Source organism: Sus scrofa, chromosome 6 (genome assembly GCF_000003025.6).
Source record: "Sus scrofa isolate TJ Tabasco breed Duroc chromosome 6, Sscrofa11.1, whole genome shotgun sequence".
Classification (NCBI taxonomy): domain Eukaryota; kingdom Metazoa; phylum Chordata; class Mammalia; order Artiodactyla; family Suidae; genus Sus; species Sus scrofa.
The window spans coordinates 71,602,226-71,621,470 of NC_010448.4; the positions used below are offsets into that span (position 1 = coordinate 71,602,226).

The 19,245-nt window shown below is 44.6% G+C and overlaps 1 protein-coding gene across 2 annotated transcripts in view; it reads left to right on the forward strand.

Annotated features, from left to right (window-relative positions):
* Positions 1–19,245, forward strand: part of DISP3 (dispatched RND transporter family member 3) — a 57,128-nt gene that overhangs the window by 18,408 nt on the left and 19,475 nt on the right. For both annotated transcript variants that reach the window (XM_003127566.4, XM_005664991.3), the window contains exons 2-6: positions 2,759–3,860; positions 4,778–4,997; positions 16,550–16,686; positions 17,596–17,730; positions 18,166–18,326. In XM_003127566.4, the coding sequence (XP_003127614.1) occupies positions 2,762–3,860; positions 4,778–4,997; positions 16,550–16,686; positions 17,596–17,730; positions 18,166–18,326 (1,752 nt within the window). In that variant the 5' untranslated portion in view covers positions 2,759–2,761. The remainder of the gene's footprint in view (positions 1–2,758; positions 3,861–4,777; positions 4,998–16,549; positions 16,687–17,595; positions 17,731–18,165; positions 18,327–19,245) is intronic.

Below are 19,245 nucleotides of genomic sequence, written 5' to 3' on the forward strand. Positions count from 1 at the left end.
AAGCAAAACGAAAAACCTATGGCTGCTAACACTATTAGCCCTGTTTTGCAGATGGAAAAACTGAGGCTCAGAAATGTTACCCTGCCTGCCCTGAGTCACACAGCCAAGATGTACCCAAACCCATCCAAAATCAGGGCTCTTGGAGTTCCTGTTGTGGCTCAGCGGGTTAAGAACCTGACCAGGATCCATGAAGATGCAGGTTCAATCCCTGGCCTCACTCAGTGGGTTAAGGATCCGGTGTTGCCACAAGCTCTGCAAGTTGTGGTGTAGGTCACAGGTGCAGCTCGGATCTGACATTGCTGTGGCTGTGGTGTAGGCCGGCAGTTGCAGCTCCAATTCGACCCCTGGCCTGGGAACTTCCATATGCTCAGGTGTGGCCCTAAAAAGAAAACAAAGCAAAACGAAAAACCTATGGCTGCTAACACTCTGCTACACTCCTTTCCCTCCCCATCCCTCAAGTAATTTTACCCCCCAAAGCGTGGTGAGAAGGTTAGACAAGTAGCAGAGGGGGTGTGTGTGTTCAGATCTGGGATGGCTTCTTGGCAGAGGTGACACTTGAGCAAGGTCTTGAAAGGTGTCTTCAAGTTGGACACCTGGGGAAGTGGCATTCCTGGTGGAGTAGCAGCGGGATGGAGGGATCACCCAGGGAGTGCTGACATGACTCAGGACCCTGACCTTTGACCTGCTCACACACCAACACATTGTAAACTGTACCCTGGGCAAGGCAGGCTGAGGCTGGGGGCCCGTGGATGGTCTTAGTCCCCAGACGAACATGCAGAAGCGGCCCCTGGCCCTCTCGGCTATTTCGTCACCATCAGCTTCCTCCTTCAGTGGCTAGGAATGGGATGAAGGCTCCCCCCACCCCACACAGGCAAACTTGGGTTTCCCCTTCGGAGACAGGGCAAGCTGCCTCTTGTTCACTCCCAGGAGTTTTCTGCTAAGGCAGATTGGGCCTCAGGGCAGGTAGGCACCCTTTGGGCCATCCGAAATGGGAAGTTTCTTTTTGCATCCCCAGGGATCTTGCATATCACAGGAGCAGTTCCTGCCCCTTCCTGGCCGCTCTCCCTTTCCAGTCTTCTGTTCTTCTCCCACCCACTCTCCGCACCCCTCACTAACCCTTCTGATTTTTCTCCTCCATTGTTTCCCTGTTTGCATCTCAGTCTCCAACCCCTGCCCCCTAACCCACTCTCCTCTCCGTCTCTCTCCCGTGTTCATCCTTCTCTCATCTCTCCCATGTCCCGTTTCTCTGTCTCTGTTCCCCTCCTCCCCCTCGTCCCTCTCTTCCTCACTTTCTTTGGGCTGACGGCAGTCCCCTCTTCCCGGACAGGCCATCTAATTGAAATGGAGCATTCTAGAGAATGTTAATAGGAAAGGCAGCCTTAATTAGCTAGCTCTGGCATAATTAGCTTCCTCCTCTCCCGGCCTGGCGTCTCACTGGGTAGTGAGTCTTTCTCCATCCAAACAGAGGGCAGGGAGGACAAGGGGACAGGCCATGCCCAGGGATGCCAGAAAGCCTCCTGCCTTTGGGCCACCCTGTGGGAGTCCTCAGGCTGCCCTCTCCTGCCAGGCCCTCCTGCTGCTTGTGCCCAAGACTTGGGGAGACAAATGCCCGGTGCCTGCCTGTGCCCAAAGCTTTAACGTCCCTGGCGTTGCATATTAAGTGGTCCGAGCCTGACGAGCAGTGGCTGCAGCTGCAGGGTCCCAAAGAGGGGGTGGGGAGCTGTTGAGAGGTCTTAAAGAGAATCATGACAGGCACCCAGCCCTGGCAGAGCCTCATGGACAATGGCTGAGCACATTACGGTCCCCAGAGAGAAGCAAAGAAATTTGTTCATGTGACAGATCATAACTAATATACTACAGAGGCTGCAGAGAGCTTCCACCCATGACCCTTCCCACAGTCATGAGCGGCAGGAATGGTCACCTCTGTTTTGTAGATGAAGACTCTGACGGTCAGAGAGGTTCACTGCCTTGCCCATGTTCACGCTACCAGGATCTCACACAGGGTTTGTCTGAATCCAAAAAGAGTGTTCTTTCCCTTCTATCCTTATACTTTGGGAAGGTACTTTATAGGTGCTCATCCAATAAAAGTGACTGCAGAGTTCCCATCTTGGCTCAGTGGTTAATGAACCCGACTAGTATCCATGAGGATGCAGGTTCAGTCCCTGGCCTCGCTCCGTGGATTAAGGATCTGGCGTTGCTGTGAGCTGTGTTGGAGGCCGCATACTCAGTTCAGATCCCGCGTTGCTATGGCTGTGGTGTAGACTGGCAGCCGCAGTTCCAATTCGACTCCTAGCCTGGGAACTTCCATATACTGCGGGTGCGGCCCTAAAAGGCAAAAGACAAAAAAAAAAAAAAGTGATTGCAGTGAAGTCGCACCTCACACAGGCTTTGAGTTCTAAAATCAGAGAATGCAGCAAAAATTGGGAAATCATGCATAGTCAAAATTCCCCTCAATGTCTCTTACACAGGGAGGAAAGAGCTCTTCTGTTTGCTGCTGGGCTCTGAGTCTCCTTTTTGTGCGGCCTTGAAAGCCCTGACCTAGTTGGGAGGTGTGATGAGCAAACAACAGGATTTTTTCTTCCTTGTGTACACATGTGGTTGAATTCAGTTGAGTTAAATGTCTGCTTGATGTTAAGTATTTGCGGTATTTGTCTTGGCTAAGAGGGGGCAGGGCTAACGCTCAGGGCTGGGCCACTGCAGCTACAGGGCACCACCGTCTCTCTCTGGGCAGCCTGCTGACCCTCTCCCTCTCCTGTAGGCTATGGACTCGGAGGATGACCCCTTGCTGCAGGATGTATGGCTAGAGGAGGAACAGGAAGAGGAGGAGGAAGCAGCGAGCGAGGCCTTTAGGAAGGCCCAGAAGCCGGGGCCCCAAGCTGGGGCTGGGGGGCAGTGTTGCTGGCGGCGCTGGACCTTGCCTTCCGGGCCCCCAGCCTCGGGCTTCTGGAATACCCTGGGCTGGGCCTTCACCAATCCGTGCTGTGCGGGGCTGGTGCTCTTCCTGGGCTGCAGTATCCCCACGGCGCTGTCGGCCTTCATGTTCCTCTACTACCCGCCTCTGGATATTGACATCTCCTACAACGCCTTTGAGATCCGCAACCATGAGGCCTCCCAGCGTTTCGACGCCCTCACCCTGGCTCTCAAGTCCCAGTTTGGGTCCTGGGGCCGCAACCGGCGCGACCTGGCCGACTTCACTTCCGAGACACTCCAGCGCCTTATCTCCGAGCAGCTGCAGCAGCTGCATCTAGGAAACCGCTCCCGGCCAGTAGCCAGGGCCCCGCGTACGTTCCCTACAGCGGCGCAGCTTGGCCCAGACTTGGCCTGGGACAGCGCCACAGCTCGGAAGGCAGCCGCCCATCGGAACGGACGTCTTCGGCGTGAGACTCCGCCCCTGGGGGGCTCGGCTGCCAACCAGAGTGAAGCCCGGCTGAGCCAGGGGCCGGCCAAGAATGGGCGGCGCCAACTCAGCCCCCCACCCCCACCCTCGGTCGCAGCCAATCAGAGCCGTGCCCGCCGGGGCGCCTCGCATTGGGACTACTCACGCTCCTACGTGAGCGCCAACACCCAGACGCACGCGCACTGGCGCATCGAGCTCATCTTCTTGGCACGTGGCGACGCAGAGCGCAATATTTTCACGAGTGAGCGGCTAGTCACAATCCACGAAATTGAGCGCAAGATCATGGACCACCCTGGCTTCCGGGAGTTCTGCTGGAAGCCTCATGAAGTGCTCAAGGACCTGCCGCTCGGCTCCTACTCCTACTGCTCCCCGCCCAGTTCCCTCATGACCTATTTCTTCCCCACTGAGAGGGGTGGCAAGATTTACTATGATGGCATGGGCCAGGACCTGGCCGACATCCGGGGTGAGCAGCCCTAGGTGTGGCTGGGGCAGGGCCTTAGGGACCCAGTCTGGAGGAGGCTGGAGGTGGGACTTGCAAGGGGTGGAGCCTGAGGGTAGGTGGGGCTTCTAAGGGATGGCATTGGGGCCGCTTAATAAGGCTGGGGTCTGGGCTTGGAGGTTGAGGGAAGGCTTGATTCTTGTTTAGGTGTTTTACCCGTTTGTAGGAAGATAGGGTTGAAACTGGTGGAGTCTGGCTGGAACTGAGGGCCGGGCAGGCCTGGGGGCCATTCATTGAGGAAGGGCAGGGGGTGGGATTGGGTGTGAGTTGGGATCTGAAGGAGGCAAGAAAGGCTTTGGGTGCACACCTAGATTGAGAGAGATTGGGAGTTGTACTGTGGCCAGAGTTAGATAAGATTTAGGATGGGGCTTGGGTGTGAGGCTGATTAGAGGGAAGCTGGGGTGTGGTTATGGAGAACTGGACATTTGGAGAGAAGCTGGGGTTGAAGGAAGATCAAGGTGGAGTTAGGTACATTTAGGATTGAGAAAGGGTGGGGCGGGGCCAGAGGCACGTTGTAGGGGCGGAGCTTGGGTGGGAACTGGGCGGGGTTCTAAGCAGATGAAGGAAGGACTGGAAGGGGAAGGAGGTACATGATTGTAGAGCCTGAGCCTTAGAATTAGGTGAGGTTCAAACTGAAATGAAGATGTCAGTGTCGGGGGCGCCACCTGCGCAGATCGGGGCGGGGGCAGCGCCTCTTGGACAGCTGTGATTTCTCCTAAAATCCCGCTGTCCTACTAGAGACAGTTGGAGGCAGCCCAAGCTGGGACAGTTTCCCCGCGGCCTAAAAAGGGGGTGAGATGTTGCGGAGGACAGAATGACTGATGGAGTGTTGGTGGGAGCTGACCTACTGAGCTCCTTGGGCCCCCACCCTGCCCCTGCAGGCTCCCTAGAGCTGGCCATGACTCACCCTGAGTTCTACTGGTACGTGGACGAGGGCCTCTCCGCAGAAAACCTCAAGAGCTCCCTCCTGCGCAGCGAGATCCTCTTTGGAGCACCCCTGCCCAACTACTACTCGGTGGATGATCGCTGGGAGGAGCAGCGAGCTAAGTTTCAGAGCTTCGTGGTCACCTACGTGGCCATGCTGGCCAAGCAGTCCACTAGGTAGGAGGTCCAGCTGCATCCGGTGTGTGCCTGCCCTTGTTTGTAGGAGGAAAGGGAAGTAACTGGGTAGGAAATGGATTTCCATGTGCTCCTTTCTCATCACACCCAAGATCCCCTTCCCTGCAACCCTTCCCTAGAAAGTCTGTCTATTCACATCAGGGGCAGAGCCAGATACATCCTCCTCATCACTCTGACAGATGAAAGAGCACTTTTCCTGATCAGTGCTAATGGTTAGTGAACCTGACGGCTTTGGAGGAACGTCTGCCCTGGAGGTCTTGTGTATTGAGATGGTGTTAGAAGGCTTTCTGGAGAGAGTATTGACCAGGGAGTAAGGAGTTCCTCGCTGCCTCTCCTATCCAGGGAGATAGTGGGCAAGTGACTTCACTTCTCTGGGCCTCGGTTCCTGGTAAAATGGAGATGAGGAATCCTGCACTCCCTCTGCAGTCCTTAGGAGGAGAGGAACTAAAAGATGGGAACGAGCTTTGGGGCAGTGGGTGCTTTGGTTGGCCTCCAATCCTTGGGATGTGTGTCTGAGAATACGGCTGGGCCCTTCCCCAGAAAAAGAGCACCTGTCAGTCCTGCAGGGCAGTAATTCCTATGCCTTTTGGTCTCCCGCCTGGACAAGCCAGCCCCTGGCACAGGCGGGATCCTTCTTTCCGAAACACCCTCCTTCCTTTATTGAGTAACTGCTAGAATAATCAGAGCTAACATTTATTGAGTGCTTCATCTGTGCTGCACACTGTTCTAAGCCCTTTATACATACCACCTAACTGAATTCTTACACCAGCCCAATGAGGCTATTAGGATTCTTTCCATACTACCGTTGAGGAAACCGAGACACAGTATAATAAAGTAAGCTGTCCAAAATTTTAAGGCGTATAATTGGTGCAGTGGGATTGAAAATCCAGGCTTTCCAATCCAGAGCCCTCACCCTGTGTGTCTTTACTCCAGTGGCTGCACTAAGAGCCTTCTCCCAGCCCTGCTCCATTGCCAGGCAAACCCCTGTTCATCCATTAAGATGCAGCCCAGGCAACTTTTACTCGAGGCTGCCTTAAATGACCAGCCTTTCCACATCCACAGCCCCTTTCCTTCTCTATAAGGGAGAATATACACAGGCTTTGGAGTCAGGTATATCTGGCTTAGATGCTGGTTATCCCACGTCATTGTGGGAGTTTCAGCTCTCTGAGCTATAATTTTGTCATAGCACTTGTCACTGTATTTTAGTTTTTAAACTCCTTGTCATTCAAACCACAACTCTTGAATCAGCATCACCTTCACCTGGGGTCTTATTAGAAATGCAGAATATCAAGCCCTGTCCTGGACCTACAGACTTTGCAGGTGACTTGTTTGCATATTAAAGTCTGAGAATGTTCTGGTTTAATTATGTCTCAGTGGAATGTGAGTTTTTTGAGGACTGGGATTGCTCCTGCTTCTTTTCTGTAGAACTAGCCCCTAGCACAGTACCAGGCAACTCTTAGTAGGGATTTATTTGGGGAATGGATGGATGGGTGGGTGTTCAGGTGGCTAGATGGATGAATGGATGGATAGAGGATGGAAGTACTCCCAGGGAAAGGTACTTGGCTGGGTTGGGAATCTGGGAGGGGCTGGCTATAGAAGGATCTTTAAGGTTTCAGATACCAACAATTACCTCTGCTTGATATGTTCAGCTGCTGAGACAGAACCCCTGTCCTGGGTTTAAAAAAAAAAAAGCAAACAAACAAAACAACTTCTCTTCCCCTTACCATCCCCCCATAACTTCATAGGAGTGGTGACAAGCAGGACCTCTGTAGACTTGCTTCAGTCCCTTCTTTTGAATTAATGAGTCTTTTTTGTCCGTCTTTTATTGGTTACCTGACAGATGGCAACATGCACCTTGACTTATTTCAGAATAATGCAAATTGTATCCCTGATATACTAGAATCTTAGAACTCATTCATTGCATTTATACCCCTTCAGCCTTTTGCATTTTTGTTGCACGCATGTTAATTCTATATATATCTTTTTGGCTACGCACACAGCATGAAGAAGTTCCCAGGCTAGAGGTTCGAACCTGAGCCACAACAGTGAGAATGTCAGATCCTTAACTACTAGGCTACCAGGGAGCTCCTAATTCTACCTACATTTTAAACCTCATAAGACATGAAATTATTTTACTGATTCAGGATCCATTTATACTTACTCACAAATTTACATTTCTGCTGCCTTTCATTACTTTATGCAATTTCATATTTCCCTCTGGGATCATTTTCCTTGTATTTGAAGAACTCTCTTTAGTATTTTTTTTTAATGCAGACTTAACTGGTGATAAATCCTCTGCTTTGTTTGCATAGAAATCATCTTTATTTTACTTTCATTTTTGAAATATATTTCTGTTGGTATAGAATTATAAATTTACAGTTATTTTCTTTTAGTACTTTAAAGATGTCAATCCATCGTGTTGTGACTTCTATCATTTTTGGTGAAAAGTCAGCCATAAATCTTTTTTTGCCCCTTTGAAGAATTGCTTTTATTCCTCTGGCTGCTTTTAAGATTTTCTTTGTCTTTGGTTTCAACAATCTCACTATGATATATATTAGTGTGGTTTTCTTAGTATTTGTTCTGCTTAAGAAGCTCAGATCTTCTTTTATCTATGGATTGATAACTCATCAGTTTTAGGAATTTCCTGGCTATATCTCTTCAAATATTGTTTATACCTCATTTTGTGTCTCCTCTCCTTTTGGGATTCTAAGTACACAGATATTTTCAGAATCCCATGTGTTTTCTTTTTAAATATATATATGTTTGATAATAACAGGTGGAAGCTGGAAAGGTAAGCTGAAGAGTCTGGGTAATTGGCATGCTGCTTTCTTCATTTAAAAATGTATTTAAAAAATTTAAAGGTCACACTCCATTTACAGATATTATAAAATATTGGCTGTATTCCCTATGTTGTACAGTGCATTCCTGTAGCCTGTCTTACACAAGTCCCATGTGTTTTCAATGCTCTTTTCCAAGTTTTTCTATTCTAGCTTTTCTTTCCATGTTTTGGTTTAGATATTCCAATTCATTGGTCCTGTCTTCCACTGTATCTAATCTTTTTTATATTTTTTTATTTTAGTTTTTTATTTTTATTTTTTATTGTTATTTCCCCCAACACAATTTTTTCCCACTGTACAGCATGGGAACCCAGTTACACATACATGTATACATAATTTTTTCTCCCATTGTCATGCTCTGTTGCAAGTATCTAGACATAGTTCTCAGTGCTACACAGCAGGATCTCATTGTTAATCCATTCCAAAAGCAATAGTTTGCATCTGTTAACCCCAAACTCCCAATCCATCCCACTCCCTCCCCCTCCCCCTTGGCAACCACAAGTCTGTTCTCCAAGTTCATGATTTTATTTTCTGTGGAAAGATTCATTTGTGCTGTATATTAGATACCAGATATGAGTGATATCATATATGGTATTTGTCTTTCTCTTTCTGACTTACTTCACTCAGTATGAGAGTCTCTAGTTCCATCCATGTTGCTGCAAATGGGATTATTTCATTCTTTTTTATGGCTGAGTAGTATTCCATTATATATACATACCACATCTTCCTAATCCATTTGTCTGTCGATGGACCTTTGGGTTGTTTCCCTGTCTTGGCTATTGTGAATAGAGCTGCAATGAACATGCGTCTTTTTCAAGGAATATTTTATCCAGATATATGCCCAAGAGTGGGGTTGCTGGATCATATAGTAGTTCTATGTATAGATTTCTAAGGTACCTCCATACTGTTCTCCATAGCGGTTGTACCAGCTTAATTCCCACCAACAGTGCAGGAGGGTTCCCTTTTCTCCACAACCCCTCCAGCACTTGTTATTTGTGGACTTATTAATGATGGCCATTCTGATTGGTGTGAGGTGGTATCTCATGGTAGTTTTGATTTGCATTTCTCTAATAATCAGGGATATTGAGCGTTTTTTCACGTGCTTGTTGGCCATCTGTACATCGTCTTTGGAAAAAAGTCTATTCAGGTCTTTTGCCCATTTTTCCATTGTTTTTTTGCTGTTGAGTTATATAAGTTGTTTGTATATTTTAGAGATTAAGCCCTTCTCAGTTGCATCATTTGAAACTATTTTCTCCCATTCTATAAGTTGTCTTTTTTGTTTTCATTTTGGTTTCCTTTGCTGTGCAAAAGCTTGTCAGTTTGATTAGGTCCCACGGGTTTATTTTTGCTTTTATTTCTCTTGCTTTGGGAGACTGACCTGAGAAAACATTTGTAAGGTTGATGTCAGAGAATATTTTGCCTATATTCTCTTCTAGGAGTTTGATGGTGTCTTGTCTTATATTTAGGTCTTTCAGCCATTTTAAGTTTATTTTTGTACATGGTGTGAGGGTGTGTTCTAGTTTTGCTCTATCTAATCTTAACGTCTACTGAGATTTTGATGTTACTTTTATGTTTTTCTGTTGAGAATTTCCAATGATTCATTATATATCTAAATTCCTTGTGAAATTTTTCAACACCTAGTTTATTTTGCCCATATTCTCCTCTATGTTCTTAAGCATATTAAGTTAACTGGCCATTATGGATAACTTAGGGATTTATCTCTGTGATCTGTTCTTTCACTTGTTTTTTTGTCACATGGTCCTGCCAGTGAGCATGCCTGGTAATTTTTACTGAGCAATGAACATAGTGTATAAAAACATAGAGGTCCAGATAATGTTATTTCTTCCAGAGAAAGTTTGTCTTTCCTTCCACTAGGCAGATGGAGTTGTGGCTTAGCACTTAAACAGTTAGCAGTTACATGTAGTCAAGGCTGGTTTGTAGTCCTGAAAAGTCTCAACATACCTTTAGTTTGCCCTTCGTTCTCTAGGATTTTCAACTGAAAGCCTTGTGTATTCTGCAGCACCCCTTCCCCTGACACATTCCAAAAACTAATCTTTGTCTCTCAAAACTACTAAAAATACCTCTACTCTGCTTTTTCAGAGGCTTTCTGCTTAGATTTTTAGCCTGATACCACACAGGGCCCCAGTACTTGGCAGAAATGCTGAGCAAGAAACTGGCTTTATGCTATGCTGGTCTGCAGGTCTCTGCCCAAAGCTCAGCTAGTCTTTCTAACTCCCAGCCTAGATTTTTAGCTTCCTGCTTGTGTTCAGAATCAACAGCTGCCACCAGGGTAAACACAGCTGTAAATGGGAAGCTTATATTCTGTAGATTCTTCCCTTTCTGGAGTCTTAGCCCTCTAGATCTCATTGCTTCAGGAAGTCTCTAATGTCCTCAAACAGATGATTTCTCAATTTTATCTGATTTCTTAGTAGTTCTAAGCAGGAGTATTGGTCTTGCATGAGCTATTCTTTTGTACTTGAGAGTGAAAATTTGGATCTGTGGAGTTCCTATCGTGGCTCAGTGGTTAACGAATCGGACTAGGAACCATGAGGTTGCAGGTTTGATCCCTGGCCTTGCTCAGTGTGTTAAGGATCTGGCGTTGCCATGAGCTATGGTGTAGGTTGCAGATGCGGCTCAGATCCCGCATTGCTGTGGCCGTGGCATAGGCCGGCAGCTACAGCTCCAAATAGACCCCTAGCCTTGGAACCTCCATATGCCGTGGGAGCGGCCCTAGAAAAGGCAAAAAGACAAAAAAGAAAAAAATTTGGATCTGTGTCTTTTTAAAGCCAGTAACTAAGATAGGACCTGGAGTCTAGAAGGCATTCTATAAATGCTATATGAATGAATGAATGAACAATTGATTGAACTTTCAGTTTTCTACTCTAATGAAAGATCAATTAACCCATTTAATTCAACAAAGTAGCTAATCCAAATATCTTTTCTACTTAAATATCTGGTTTTTTTTATCCTGTCTGGTTTTTAAAATAGCTTCATTGAATTATAGTTGACATACAACCAACTGCATGTACTTAAAGTTCACAATGTGATTAGTTTTGACCCATTTGTACACCATAAAACCTTCACCACAATCAAGAGAGTGAATGAACCCAACACCCCCAGAGGTTTACTCATGTTCCTTTGATAATCACTCCATCCTGCCTCACCTTTCCTTCCCGCTGCCACCCCAGGCACCACCTTCTGTATTCTATCGCTCTATACTGGTTTTCATTATCTGCAGTTTTATATACATGGCATCATTACCATGCACAATTTTGATTGACCTCTTTCCTTCTGCCTAATTATTTTGGATTGTATCCATGTTGTTGCATGTATTGATAGTTTATTCTTTTTAAATGTTGAATAATATCCACTGTCTGGAAACTCCACATTTTGTTCATCTACTCACCTATTTATAGATATTTGGGCTGTTTCCAGGTTTGGTTATTGCAGATAGAGCTGCTATGAATATTCATGTATAAGCCTTTGTATGGACTTAGGCTTTCATTTGTCTTACATACATAGCTAAGAGTTAAATGACTGGGTCTTATGGTAGGTGTGTGTTTAACTTTTTAAGAAATTGCCAGACTGTTTTCCCAGTTGGCTTTACCATTTTACATTCCCAGTGTATGAGAATTCCAGTTCTTCCACAACCACTCTAACACTTGGTATGGTCAATTTTAAAAATGTTATCTATTCAACCAGGTGTGTAGTGATAGCTCATTGTGATTTTTGGGGGGGAGGATCCAGGCCTGTGGCATGCAGTAGTTCTGGGCCTGGAATTGAACCCGAGCCACAGCAGGGACAACACCTTACCAGCTAGGTCACCAGGAAACTCCTGGTGATTTCATCATGATTTTAATTTGAGTTTCCCTAATTCCTATTCATGTTCATGTGCTTATCTGATATCCATTTACCTTCATTGGTAAACTTGGTAACTGTTTATTTAGATCTATTGACCATTCTAAAATAGGATTTTACATTTAGTTCTGTGGTATTGTATTTTGAAGTAATTTTTCTATATGGTTCAAGGCATGGATTGTATATGGTCTAAAGGGCTGATATTTATTTGTTATTTTTATATGGATTTCCAATTGTTCCAGCATCATTTATTGAAAAGATCACTTTTCTCTACTGAATAGCCTTTGTATCTTAGACAAAAATCTTTTGTCCATATATATGTGAATCTGTTTCTAAACTCTTCTGTTCCATTGATCTAGTTTTTTATTCACACACCAATACTACACTCTCTTGATTATGGTAACTTTATACTATGTCTTGTCCTCCAAATTTATTGTTCTTTTGCAAAGTTGTTTTAGTTATTCTCGATCCCTTGCCTTTCCCTATGAATTTTAGAATCAGTTTGTCCATTCCTCTAAATAAAAGTCTGCTGGGATCTTGATTTTGATTGTGTGAAATACACAGATCAGTTTGAAGAAAACTGACATCTTTTTTTTTTTTTTTTTTTTGGCCCTACCCATGGCATGTGGAAGTTCCTGGTCTAGGGATTGAACCTATGCCACAGTAGCGACCCAAGCCACTGTAGTGACAACACTGGATCCTTAATCCATTGAGCCGTAAGGGAACTCTGATTATCTTAACAATATTGAGTCTCATGACCAATGAATATGGCATATCTGATGTCTTTTACCCCATTTCATATTCTTACGTTACTGTAAATTTTTTAAAAATTTTATTTGCAAATTGTTAGTAACTAATACATAGAAATATAACTGATTTTGGATACTGCAACCTTGTTAAGCTTCCTTATAAGTTCTAGACTTTTTTGGCAGATTTAATTTGATTTTCTCTGTAATTAATTATGTCTTTTGCTAATAAAGACAGGTTTCCTTCTTTCTTTCCAATTTGGATGCCTTTTATTTCTTTCTCTTGCCTGAATGTACTGGCTAGAACCTCCAGTACAATGTTGAATAAAAGTGAAAACAGCAGACAAACTTGTATTATCTCCAACCAAAGTATGTAGGTTTTTTGTAGATGTCCTTTATCAAGTTAAGGAAATTCCTTTCTATCCTTAATTTGCTGATAGTTTTTTATTTAAAAAAATCAGTCATGAACATTGGATTTTCTCAAATGCTTTCTGCATCTGTAGGGAGATCATACATTTCTTTTTTAGTTTAATATGGTGAATTACATTGGTTGTGTTCTGAATATTAAACCATCTTTGCATTCTTGAAGTAGATCCTCCTCAGTCATGATAATTATCCTTTTTATATAATGTTAGATTCTATTATTACTTTTTGTTTATTGGCTTATGTTCTTAATGTATACTGTTTGATTTTGGTATCAAAATCAGGGTAATTCTGGAGTTCCTGTTGTGGGTCAGTGGGTTAAGAACCTGACTAGGAACCATGAGGATGTGGGTTTGATCCCTGGCCTTGATCATCAGTAGGTTAAGGATCTGGTGTTGCCACAAACTGCAGTGTAGGTTGCAGTGCAGCTCAGATCCTGAGTTGCTGCAGCTGTGGTGTAGGCAAGAAGCTGCAACTCCAATTCAATCCCTAGCCTGGGAACTTCCATATGCTGCAGGTGCAGCCATACAAAGAAAAAAAAAATCAGGGTAATTCCAGTATTACAGAATGAAGTGGGAAGTATTCTCTTCTCTTCAGTTTTCTGTAAAGTTTGTGTAGAATTAGTGTTATTCTTCCTTAAACGTTTGATAGAATTCACCAGTGAAACTGGATCTGGAGTTTTCTTTCTGGGAAGGTTTTCACTACAAATTAAATTTTTAAATATACATGTAAGGTTATTAAAGTTATTTATATATCCTTTCACAAGCTTTGGTAGTATATTTCATGAAATTTGTCCATTTCATTTAAATTGTCAAATTTGTTGGTACAAAGTGATTAATAATATTCCTTATTATTTTGAATATTTATAAAAACTGTAGTAATAGCTTATCTCTTATTTTCATGATCAGTCTGGCTTGAGGTTTATCAATCTTATTGATCTTCTCAAAGACCTAGGTTTTGCTTTCATTGATTTTTCTTTATTGTCTTCCTCTTTGTTTACTTATACTCTGATCGTTATTATTTCCTTTCTTCCACTTACTCTATGTATAATTTTTTCTTGTTCTATTTTCTTGCAGTAGGAGCTGACATCATTGATTTAAAACATTCTTCTTTTCTAATACAGGTGTTTATTGCTATAAAATTCCCCTTAAGCATTGTTTTAGGACATCCCACAAGTTTTGACTGTTGTGCTTTCATTTTCATTCAATTCAAAATACTCTCAATTTCCCTTTTTGATCTCTTCTTTGATCCTTGTATTATTTTAAAATGTGCTAGTCTCCAAATATTTAGAAATTTCTCAGATATTGTCTTGTTGCTAATTTTTAATTAATTAATTTTTTTTATTTATTTATTTGTTGCTGTTTTAGGGCCTCACTCACGGCATATGGAGGTTCCCAGGCTAAGGGTCTAATTGGAGCTGCAGCTGCCAGCCTACACCACAGCCACAGCAACACCAGATCCTTAACCCACTGAGCAAGGCCAGAGATCGAGCTTGCAACCTCATGGTTCCTAGTCAGATTCATTTCTGCTTTGCCACGACGGGAACTCCTTAATTTATTTCTTTGGTGGTCAGGGAACATGCTTTGTGTGACATAAGTTTTTCTGAATTTACTGAGTCTAGACTACAGTCTGGCTTGGGAAATGTTGCCTCTGCACTTGAAAAGAATTGTATATTCTGCTGTTGGGTGGGGTGTTCTATAATTGTCAACTAAGTCAAGTTGGTTGAATGTGTTTTTTAAGTTGTCTGTGTCCTTTACTGATTTTTCTGTCTAATTGTTCTAGCAATTATTGTGAAAGAGGTTTTGAAATAGCCAACTATAATTGCAGGTTTGTCTATTTCTTTTTTCATTTCTATCACTTTTTGCTTCGTGTATTTTAAAACGCTGTGATTAGGTATTTAGGATTGTTGTATCCTTTTGATGAACTGACCCCATTATCATTTTTAAATTACTTTCTTCATCTGTAGTAATACTCTTTTCTCTGAAATTTACTTCATTTGTTCTCAATATAACCACTCCAGCTTTTTTTTAAAAAAAAATTCGTGTTAGTGTAGTGTATCTTTTTTTATACTTTTGTTTTTAACCTATTTATCCCTGTATCTAAAATGAGTTTCTTGTAGGCATCTAATTCTTGAGTCTTTTAAATTTAATCACTTTCTGACTTTTGGTTAGGGCATTTAGACCATTTATAGTTAATGCATTGTTACTATAGTTAGACTTAAGACTGTATTATTTTATTTTCTTTGTCCTATATAGTCTTAGTTCCCTTTTGCCTTCTTTTGGACTGAGAATTTTTTATTAATCCATTTTTACTTCCTTTGTTAGTTTTTAAGCTATGACTATTTCATTTAGTGATTACTTCAGGGTTTATAGTATACATCTTTAAATTACAAGTATACCTTCAAATGATGTTAAACCACTTCATGTATGAATAGTATACCACCATTTCTTTCCTTCTTGCCTTTATGCTATTGTGGTCATACATTTTATTTTCATATATGTTATAAATCCCTCATTACATCATCACCATTATTATCATTTTTGTTTAAGTGGTCAGTTATCTTTTTAAAAGATATATATAAGTAATAAGGAAATTTTATGTATTTATTTATATTGTTACTGTTTCCAGTCCTTTTTGTGCCTTTGTGTAGATATATATATATATATATATAGTTCCATTTGTTATCATTTTCCTTCTGCCTTAAGGACTTCCTTTAACATGTATTGCAGGTATACTGGAGATGAATTCTTCCGGCTTCTGTATACTGAAAGAGTCTTTATTTTGCCTTTGTGTTTTAAGTTTATTTTTGCTGGATATAGAATTCTGGGTTGACTTTTTCCCAGTAGGTAAAGGATCTTGCTCCATCATCCTCTTGCTTGCATTATTTCTGAAGGGAAATCTGCTGTCATCCTTATTTTTATTCCTCTGTAGTGCATCTTTTTCCTCAGGCTGCTTTGGAAATTTTCTCTTGGGCACTGATTTTGAGCAATTTGATTATAATGTTTTCATCAAGTTTGGAAAAATTTTCAGCCTCTTTTGAGAAGTCCAGTAACTCATAGCCCTGGAAACTCTCAAGCCAGTAAGTCAAGGTAAATATAGAGCACATTTTGTTTCTCATCTCTCAGAGATCATCATTCTTTGTTGGTTCATGTCCAGAGTCTTATTTTCATATATTTTCCCCTTTTTTGTTAGTTTTACTGGGAGGTAAATCTAGATTTCGTCTTGTGTTACTCCATCTTGGTCAGATGCAAATCTCACTCCTGTTTGTATTTTAAAACTCAACTTGACCAGCTTGGTTATGTTTTTCTTTTAAGAATAACTTCTGTGAAATGCACACTGAATAGCTGTGTACAACTGAATATCTGCAAGCTGGTTTGAATTTAGAATTTTTCTGTGAGTAATTGAGAATTGGAAGGTGACACAGAGTTTGACTCTAATTGGTTGTTGTCTGTGTAGAGCAGTGGTCTCAACCTCACTGATGATTTGGCCCCACCCCAGACATTCTGACTTAGTTTGTCTAGTGTGGCCTGGACATCAGGGTTCTTGGAGGCTACCAGGTGATCCCAGTGTACTGCCAAGCTAAGAGTCTCTGGTGAGGTGGATGTCTCCCAGTCCTCCTCCATCTCTGATCCACTCCGTCTTTCCTCTTTCTGTATCCTCCCTCCCCCAGCAAAGTCCAGGTTCTATATGGGGGGACGGATCTCTTTGATTATGAGGTGCGCAGAACCTTCAACAACGACATGCTCCTGGCCTTCATCAGCAGCAGTTGCATCGCGGCCCTCGTCTACATTCTCACCTCCTGCTCAGGTAGGGCTTCTCTGAAGGCCCCGCATGGAGCCAGCCCCTTCTCTCTTCCCAGTGTGCTTCTCTCTGGACAAAGCCTTCCTGCTCAGGAATGCCAGAAATGGTCTTGAAACTGCTGTCAGGGGGAGGGGTGCTCAGCCATCATCTCCTAACCCCAGGCAGGTAGGCTGAAGGTGCAGAGGTGGGTGGGACCACACCTAAGGGCCCCCATCCAAGGACCTCCTACAGTTGAACCTTTTGCCCTTTGACCATCTTTTTCTTGCTGATAACCTTGCTGACAAGTTTTGGAGAGTATAGGGTATCGGACACCTTAGGGGTTATTCCATAGCCTGTTTTATAGTCCCAGGCCAGCTGCCCTTAGTGGGTCAGTTCACTTTTCCACCTCCATCTCCCCATGTGCCCTAGCTGCTTCTTTCTGTGTATACAGTAGGTACTGTTTATTGCCCATGTGAATGAGAAATTGGTCATACCTTCAAAAATGAAAAAGACATTCATTCATTCATGTCACAAATTTTAACTGGATACCAACAATGTGCCAGATGCTCTAAGGTGCCAGAGGTCTAGAGCTGAGCATCACAGACATACTTCCTTCCCCCGTGGAACCTCTAGGCTACTTGGGTGACAGGCATTAAATATATAATAATTCCATACTAGCACTTGAGGTAAGTTCTGCAAAGATGAGGGCCCATGAGCAAGCTGCCTTACTCGGAAACAGCTTCATCTCCCACTCAGGCCTCCTGCCCGGCCCCTTCCCTGGGCATAGACAGCTGTGCTGGGCAAAGTTGGGGTGGTGAAGGTGCTCCCTGGAGGTGGGGGTGTGTGAGGCAAGACCCACTGGGGGTCAGGGCCACTGAAGGTGTGTGTTCTGCTGGGTCCCCCTGCTCTATCCCCTGTGCCTCTCGCCCTCCCCAGTGTTCCTGTCCTTCTTCGGGATTGCTAGCATTGGCCTCAGCTGCCTGGTGGCCCTCTTCCTGTACCACGTGGTCTTTGGTATCCAGTACCTGGGCATCCTCAATGGGGTGGCTGCCTTCGTGATAGTAGGCATTGGTGAGTCACCTCCATTGCCATGGTAATGGGCCTCCCACTTGGGAACTCTGTCCCCAAAAGGACCTTCTTCCAGGATGCAAAGCCTGGCTTCCATGGGGATTCTAAAGCATCCCCTCTCAGACCTCAGAGCCTTGGAGTTGCCGGGGGGTTGGGGTGGGGTAGGGAGTATGAATGGTGGGAGATCCTTGGCATATGGTGGATGGAGCCCCCAAGGGATAGAAGGAAAGGGGTAGATATGTCTGGTGGAGGTTAAGAATGGTGGGGAAAGTGTTTGAAGGGGGCTAAGGTTTGGAGGAAGGGCCTAGTTCTGGGGAGGCAGTGGGACCCAAGAGCACGGAGGGTGGGGCTTGGATTCTTGGCTCAGGTCGGGTCTGACCCTGGAGACAGCAGAGTGATCCTGAGTCGCCCCCCCTGGCCTGGGACTCCCTCCCGTAGGCGTGGACGACGTCTTTGTGTTCATCAACACTTACCGCCAGGCCACCCACCTGGAAGACCCGCAGCTACGGATGATCCACACCATCCAGACGGCTGGCAAGGCCACCTTCTTCACCTCCCTGACCACAGCCGCCGCCTACGCCGCTAATGTCTTCTCGCAGGTGGGAGCCCGCCCTCTGCCCTGGCTCCGCCTCCCGCCCCGCCCACACACCCCTGGCCGCTGCTCATCCCACCCACCCCTTCTCTGAGGGCGACGCAGCCTCTACCTCCGGGTACTTGCCACATCCCTAGAGTCCATTTTTGTTACTAATTGTTATCACCGGAACTTAACAAATGGGAGAATGATAATAATACAAGTAGTGTTGATTAATAATAATAATAATATTATTATCAGCTGCTCCTGCGGCATGTGGAAGCTCCCAGGACAGATCCTGAATCCGAGCTGCCCCTACGACCTATGCCACAGCTGCAGCAATGCCAGATCCTTAACCTCTTTGCCGGGCTGAGACTCAAACCTGCACCACCACAGAGACAGCACTAGGTCCTTAATCTGCTGCACCACAGTGGGAACTCCAAGTAGTTTTCATTATTGATGCTCCCTAGTTAAAATCCACCCTCTGCCTAGAAGGCCGTTTGGCAGATGGTCCCACAGCTGGCAGTGGTGAGCCTGCTCCAGTCTCCTGGCCCCAGTCCAGGGCCCTCTCGCCCACCGGCTTCATACTTTGTTGTCATCCCCCACACTGACTGTCCTCTCGGGGGTCCCACCCTTCTTCATATCTCTGAGTTGGGCTCAGGAGAAGGATCTTAGGCCAGGTCCTCAGTGTTGACAGAACCTAAAAGGCAGTGAGCCTGCCTGAGTCTGAGAGCTTTTATGAGCTGGGCTGAGGATCCTGCCTAGAAACCACTAGATACTTTGTGATTCTCCAGGCCTTCTACAGAACCACATCCAGAAAATAGACAGCCCTGGGTTCAAATCCCACCTCTGCCGTTTTTCTGGCTGTGTGACCTTAGGTAGGTTCTTGAACCTCTCTGAGCCTTGCTTTCCTCATGTGTGGATCCTCAGGAGCTGAACTGAGACAA